General features: G+C 34.6%; 1 protein-coding gene across 1 annotated transcript; it reads right to left on the bottom strand.

The window, feature by feature from the left end:
- Positions 1-839: 839 nt before the first annotated feature.
- On the bottom strand, positions 840-6,590 carry Marcol (MARCO like). Its single transcript, XM_028777155.1, has 3 exons — positions 6,569-6,590; positions 3,203-3,927; positions 840-848 (listed from the first exon to the last, which is right to left on the bottom strand). The coding sequence occupies exons 1-3, from the start codon at positions 6,588-6,590 to the stop codon at positions 840-842; spliced, it is 756 nt and encodes a 251-aa protein (XP_028632988.1).
- Between the last annotated feature and the right edge of the window lie 1,396 nt (positions 6,591-7,986).

Genomic DNA, 7,986 nt, shown 5'->3' with positions numbered 1-7,986 from the left:
CCCCCACCCTGAGAATTTCATTCTTTGTATTTAATTATATTCGTCTTCTATCCTGATTCTTCCCAGATCCACCACTTCCCTACCCGTTCAGCTTTGTGTCCTTTTTTTTAAAGCAATCAAATAAAGTTGGTGCTGCCAGAGTTGGAGTGATGGCTCAGCTGTTAAGAGCACTGAATGCTCTTCCAGAGGACCAGGGTTTTAATTCCCAGCACCCACATGGCAGTTCACAACTGTCTGTAACTCCTGTTCCAGGGAGCTTACATCCTCACACAGATATGAATGCAGTCAATTCACCAATATACATAAAATAAAAAAATAAATTATTTGAAAAAGTTTGTGCTGCCTATATATTTTTATATATGTAGCCTTCCAGTGGAGCATACTCAACCCACCAGTGACTGTACCCTGAAATAAAACTGAGTTTTCTTCCTCCTAAAACTGTTGATTGCAATAGGAATTTAGTTAGTTGCAAAGACCTCCCATGCTCACAGATTGTCAGGAATAATAATGTTTCAAAAGCCAGACTTATAAGTGGTATTCCAAGACATAGCCAAATAAGCTGGAGAAAATGTACAGAAACTATTGCCCAAATAGCTTGTACATTATCCTTTTATTGAAACACCAGAAGATATTTTGAACCAATTTTATTTGAAGTGAATGGAGCAAGCTCAAAAATAATGTAGACTCTGCTGTCCATGGAGTGCCATGCTGTCTTCACACTTCAACTTTGCAGGAAAGCCATTGGGAAATCAGAATTGTAGATAGATTTTGAGGTTGCAGATAATTTGGTTCATATGAACATCTAGCATTTCACCTCACAGTTGAGAGCCAGCTTCCCTTTACTCATCCTGAAAATGCAACGAGAGAAGTCAAGTCACTGTGGCACCAGCATAAAGAGATATGTGATTATTTGATCTCACAGAAAATCACTCAGTGAAAGTAGGCTTAGCTGCTGGGTTCTGTGGCCCTAATTCACTGTTCTGAGGATCTAGGCTCTTTGCTTCTGCCACTGCTCCTCTCTGGACCTGGTGTTTTTAGCAATCAAATAAAAGAATAAAAAGTTCGTCTGTAATTACAAATGCCTACTGGTGGGCAATATTGACAGTTAAGTAACTACTAAATTCTACAACTCTTGAAAACAGAAGTACTATTTTACCTTCCTGAATATTCAAGAATTCTGAAAAGTTACTTTATAACTCTTTCTTTAGCAGCTGCTACATTTTAAAGCTTTTTATTGAATCCTGTTTATTTCTATTCTATGTATGTGTATAGTGAGAGGTAGTGGTGTAGATGGGTGCCATCACACATATGCAAACGTCAGGGTAGACACAAATGCAGGATCGGAACTCTCAGTCTTGGAGGCAAGCACGTTTACATGATGAATAGCATGCCTTTCTCACGTGTTACAATTTCTAAGCAGCATAAATCATTTTATTTCTTGTAAATAGCATATAGCATTTATAGATGGTTCATATGACTCACCAATTTTAACATTTAGTGTCATTATGATTAGAATCTTATGTTTAAGTAACAATATTTAATTCAGGAATTTCCTAGTGTTTGTTCTTTGATTTGTTTTATTTACAGGAATTTCTGAGTGTTTATTAATTGTTTTATTTACAAATCTTAAATCATTGTCTGGTACATGGTAAACTAAGAAATATTTTGTAAATCTGTAACTCAAAGTAGCTTTATCCTACGATAATTAGATTAACAAACACAATTTCCTAAGACTTAATTAAATATACAGTTCAACTATTATGTGTCTTGGGGCTAAAGATGTGACCCAGTCGTTAAGAGAGTTTGCTGTTTTTCTAAAGGACCAGAATTTGATTCCCAGGACAAACATTGGACAGCTAATAACCACTTGTTAACTCCATCTCTAGGGGATCTGACAACCTCTTTTGGCCTCCTTAGACACTAACACACATACATATAATTTTTTTTTTAAAATTAGGTATCTTTTAAATACTTAAATAGATGAACAATAGCCAGGACTTTGCATATTCTACATATATCCTATAAAATAAACATAATCATTTCTCGTATCTTTAGAATCAACATAAAGTTGCCAAAGTTGTATGTAATCTCAAAGATGTCAGAGACCTGCTGATGGTATTAAGACAGGTGATGGCTATTTATATGGAAGAATAATACTTTATATATCAACTAAGTCATGCTAAAAAGAACAAATTCCTCAAAAGGAAGGTGAAGATAAGTCATTTATAATAAAAAATTAAGTTCTCTTTAAAATGAGATAAAAATATTCTAGTAAACTGAAGTCTAACTAAAAAAATGACAGTCATAGTAAGTAAAAAATTCCAAGTCATTTCTAGGTGAAACAAGAAAATCCTTGGGGGAGAGAAGGCAAGAGAGGAAAAATCATAGCAGAAGCCAGAAGAGGATGCAGGAGACATGCTGTGCACATGGATGCTCCTATTTGTGCAAAGATGGCTCACAAACATCAATCATGTTGTTTTTCCATTCACTGACCAAATCAGGAGAGCCAATTTTTATGTCTCATTTATCCTAGACTATAAGAATACAAAATAAGAAGATATGGAATTAGTTTCTTTTCTTAGTTGCATGTTGGTGATTGAGTTGAAACTACAGATGATCAGTTAAAAAGAAACAGCTTAACTTGTATGATGTAGGATATGATTGTCAGGAAAATATTAGTGAGCTCTCAAAGGACTGCATGTGGTTTGGATGGCATGTGAACATGTCCAATGATTGAAATGACATAGGATAAGAAACAAGAATGTAACCCTGAAATGTCCTGAAAATCACATTCAGGAGTTTGAGTTGCATCTTCTAGTTGACTATAACCATAAATAATTTTGATCAGAATTTCATTTGGAATTATCATGTTCATTACTTCACAGGTTACAGTTAGAACTGAAATGGCTATGAAAGTTAATCCTGAAAGGGACAGATTCAGTTGATGAGATTCTGAATTAATTCAGTTCAGGCACAAGGGTTTGAATGGAAGATGATGGAAAGCGATGAGAGAGAAATGGTCTAATAGAGGAATTCCCTCAACAATCATAAATGTGAAATTAACATTTATTTCATTTTGCTTTAGTTAGTGGCATTGCAAAGTGTCGTGAGTTTATTGTATTCAGTTAACTATCATCAGGCTTGGAAAACAGAATGACGGAGGTAAATAAGTTTAAAAAATAAAATAGACATCAATACTAACCTGTATCCCCATTGTATTATCTTTTGAAAGGTTATCTACATTTTTTCTTTCTTCTTGATTATACAAAGACCTTGGTTTCCTTTGTTGGCTAGAACGTTCTGGTTTCCCTTGTTGACTAGAGGATCCTGGTTTCCCTTGTTGGCTAGAGGGTTCTGGTTTCCCTTGTTGGTTAAAGGATCCTGGTTTCCCTTGTTGGCTAGACAATCCTGGTTTCCCTTGTTGGCTAGAGGATTCTAAATTCCCTTGGTCAGAAGACCCAGGCTTGCCTTTATTGCTAAGTGATGTTGGCTTCCCCTTTTGGTTAACAGACTCTGGCTTGTCTTTAGGCAATGATGGCTTCCCTTTTTGGTTAGGAGACCCTGGCTTTCCTTGTTGACTAGACAATCCTGATTTCTCTTGCTTGTTAGAAGCATGTGGAGTCCCTTTTTGATTAGATCCCCCTAGCTTCCCTTGCAAAATCAAAGTACTGGGCATCCCAGGCTGGTTCAAAATTTCTGGCTTCCCTTGCTGATGACCATTTACTGGTTTCCCTGCCTGGTTGGGATTTCCTGGTTGTCGTTGCAGAATTAACATCCCTGGTTTTCCTTGTGTGAGACCACCTCCCTGTTTGTTAGAGTCCTTCTGTCCTCCAGGATTAGCTTCATTTTTTGTCTCTGAAGTAAGTGCAGGCTTTTGATTCTCTTCTAGCTTGAAAACACTTGGTTTTGAGATCTGGGCAGAAGCCACTGAAATGATACAATAAGAAAAAGAAAAAAAAGTGGAATTATTTTAACAATTCAAAACAAATCATTTGCTACACGAGTGAGTTTTTATCAAATAACTTCTTGATTTTAAATAAACTCCAAGGTGGAATTTTTCTATCTTCTCTTTCATGTTGAATATTTTGTTTCCTCTGTTTTTCTTTAATGAATTATACTTTCCAAAAAGTATAGCATCTAGCAAGATTTCTCATTTGTAAGTCATAGATTCTTTGAATTAGTATTTTTCTCTCCTTATTTTCCCTTGTTTTTTGAGAAATCAGCCTCTAGTCAGTGCACACTTTAAGCCTTTGTTATATCATCTTAAGAATGATATCAATGCTCTAAGCACAAAGTCTTTCCCAGCCTGCAGGGGAAGTATCATTTGCTTCTAAGCAAGACTCCCAATATCAATCATGCTGAATGCTATATTTTTTGGTTAAATTGTAGAAAGTGATATATACTACATATATTTCTTGGTGTGTATCCTCCATTTAAAATTTATTTCATTCATATATGTCCCAGTAGTACCATGTGTTATTTATTTTTTTTTACAGTGGCTCTGCCAAATAGTTTTAGACCAACAATTTTGATTCCTCTATTCATGCTCTTTCTTCCTATCAATGTTTTGGCTATTTGGGACATGAGTTTTTCATATAAATTCTAGTATTTGTGATTTTTTTCTGTGAAGAATGTCCTTGTAATAATAATGTGAATTGTATTGAATTAACTTGGACAATGTAGTCATGTTCATAATATTAATTCTCTCAATTTATGAACATGGATTTTATTGCCATCTTCTAGAATGCTCTATATTTGTTTGATATCTTAAAATGTTTATTGGAGAGGTCCTTTATTTCTTTTGTTAGGTATATTCTAAGGTATTATATTTATAATTTTAAATATTAGAGAATTTCATACACTGTATCTTGATGATATTCAGTCCCTATTCCTCTTTCCTACTCCCTTACCACTTTCATATCCATCTTTTTTAAACAGGCTAAGAGGATATAAAACTTTGCATTCTCACAGTAGCATGTGAAGTAAAATCCATAGGCTAGAAACCAACATGGGCTTTTGGTAGTAAATATGGTAATTAACATATCAAATCATGCTGGACGTAGTGGTGTATCTCTTTCAACTGAGCAATAGGGTGGCTCAGTGAGGAAGACTAAGTTTAAGTCCACCTTGGGATTGCAGGAAGAAAAGCATCTCAAAATAAAATAGGGATCAAATTATGTTAGGACCACAGATTTAAGTAAAATATTTAGAAAGTAATTCTCATCTGCTTTGGTTTTTGTTTTGGTTTGAAATTTCTTTTCTCAATTTACAAATCCTGACATGTGTTTGGCTTCTCTTTCTTCTCATGTCTCTCTTTGTTACCTTCCAAATCCATATATTTGCCACCTATATTCTTGACACACACTTTCTTCCATCATCAATATATTTAGTATATTCTGTCAGCTAGAAATATACTCAAAGTTCATGGCAGGAGCATCCATCCTAAGCAGGGGTCTCAGGATTTTAACTATCCTGTATGCTCCCCCAAAGCATATATGTTGTTTTTGTTCCCCTTCTCACTCTGTCCTTGAGTTTTATTCTGATTTTTAACTCAGTTTGTATATCCTCCAACAATACCCCCATATAACTACTGCCCCAATCAATTTCAGTATTATCAAAAGACGTGTGTTTTGAATGTGCTGCATATGATTGCTCTTGTCTTCAGTAAGTTGAAATAGCTCTGCAGTGTCTGCAGTCTCGGGACAACTTCTTCTTTTGCTGCTGGTACAGCAAGTATTAATTCCTAGGCATTTTTGTTATTTCTTTATACTAGATATAAGAAAGATCCTCAAAATGTTGTAATTTGAGGGTAAGTTATATTATTTTACAGTTCGGGAGATTGATTTCAGAGGCACATACATGTTAAGCACGAAAACTATTATTCAACACAGTTCTTTAAAATTTATTACATTATAATCACTATCTTAATATATGTATTGGATATCATTAAGAGATATGTATTAAGATACTAAAAATTTTTCATTTTTTGAGAAATTCATGTCTGTGCTAGAACCTATATTTATAAAACAAGTATATTAAAATATGGAATACAAAATACATTAGTTTCAGTCACTTACAAAGAGATCAAATAAGGGCAACTGGTGTAACCATCTATATAATGTCTTAAGTAAAAGGAAAGCATAGCTATTTCTACTTTACTTATAATACCAGAGACTCAAACACCTTAAACATGTTATAGAAATATAAAAAAAACCCTCATTATTAAAATAAATGTTTCAAATTTGAACATACACCATTTGATCATAGCATACCACCATTCTTTTATAGGACATGAATGTAAACATTTATGCACTCTTATAATATTTTTAGACTGACAGTATCTTTGTATTCTAAGCTTTTCTCAACCCCTTATTCTTGCTTCCTCCAACCACAAGTCTCCCATTCTTGTTATGTCCAGTGACCATTTTATGCATCTTGATCTATATATTTCTGAAGTTACGTTTACATATGGTTGTTCAATTCTAAAACAGCATCACCTCATCATTCACATATTCGAATTCTGTCCTTAGAGAGTTGGAAAGAAAGATGTCAGTTGCAGCTTTCTTACCAGAAAACACGACCAGGAACATGAACGGAAGAAACATTAAGCTCTCCATAACAGAGCCAGTAGATTCACACTTGGCTGTTGGGTAGTTTAAGTGTCACTCTTCTGTAGCTCCTTTTTAAATAAACCATGCTCATCACCACCATGTTATATATTTGAAAAACTCCCCACCCTTATTGCTAAACACTGTTACTGTCTGGAAAAATTACACATTAAACTTTCACAAACGAAGGTGTTTCTTGAATTTGAGCTTCACACGCCAACTCCTGTAAATATCCAAACTTTAATATGCGTCTATCAGATTATCTTCTCTGAAATGGTGAGACATACCTGGGGAAAGGATGAATTCCCTATTCATTTCTTTGTTGTTAGCGGGTGGCTTACTGTCAGTTGGTGTTGCTATTCACTCTACAGATTTATATGTCCATGACAGAGACCTTGAAGGCATTTTCCCTCAACTGAATTATATACCTATAACTTACCTCAAATTATATACTAAAACAAGTAAAATGCATCAAATATTGGTTATTAGTAAGTTATGAATGCATTCAGTGAAAAATGATGACATATAATAGGTTTTTATGAGTTAGTAAAGCAAATAGTGTTCATGTTGGAGGAATAACATTACATTGTGGTCTTTTCTTCTCAAGTTATAACAACAGACTGAAACTCATGTGAAAATTACCTTGTATCTTGGGGTAATTCTAATCAAACAAGTGAAAGATCTATATGACAAGACGTTTAAGTCTCATGAGAAAGAAATTGAAGAAGACCTTCATGAGAAGAAATTGAAGAAAGTGGAGAGATCTCCCATGCTCATGTGTTGGTAGGATTAATATAGTAAAAATGGCCATCCTACCAAAAGCAATCTACAGATTCAATACAATCTCCACCAAAATTTCAACACAATTCTCAGACATGGAAAGAGCAATTCCCAATCTCATATGGAAAAAAAAAAAACCTAGGATAGTGAAAACAATAAAATTCTTAACAATAAAAGAACTTCTGGGGGGATCACCATCCCTAACCTCAAGCTATACTAGAGCAATGGAGATAAAAATATCATGGCATTGGTACAGAGACAGACAAGTTGAGCAATAGAATAAAACTGAAGACCTAGAAATAAACCCACACACTTATGGGCACTTGATCTTTGACAAAGAAGCCAAAAATATACAATAGGAAAAAAGAAAGCTCTTCAAGCAGTGTACAATACCTGTAGGTCAGGACACTACAATGATAGTTAACATCACCTGAGCTTCTCTTTCAAAGTTCCGGAGTTTGCTTCAGCACCACCTTATTTGGAGGTATTGTTGCTTACATTGGGACATGTGTTCTTGAGATAGCTATGCTTCTTCATTTATGACAGGGGGCTTTGTGATGAGTTTCCTTCAATGATTCAGATAAACATTTATTTTACT

Source organism: Grammomys surdaster, unplaced genomic scaffold, assembly GCF_004785775.1.
Source record: "Grammomys surdaster isolate TR1022 unplaced genomic scaffold, NIH_TR_1.0 278, whole genome shotgun sequence".
In the NCBI taxonomy this organism is placed as follows: Eukaryota; Metazoa; Chordata; class Mammalia; order Rodentia; family Muridae; genus Grammomys; species Grammomys surdaster.
This window is presented reverse-complemented; position numbering and strand designations above follow the sequence as displayed.

What these genes read in the sequence shown, in the direction of transcription:
- Marcol (XM_028777155.1), bottom strand. Translation starts at nt 6,590, where the DNA reads ATGTTCCTGGTCGTGTTTTCTG. An exon ending in GTTCCTGGTCGTGTTTTCTG is followed by an intron (nt 3,928 to 6,568) that starts GTAAGAAAGCTG and finishes GTATCATTTCAG; the next exon opens with TGGCTTCTGCCCAGATCTCA.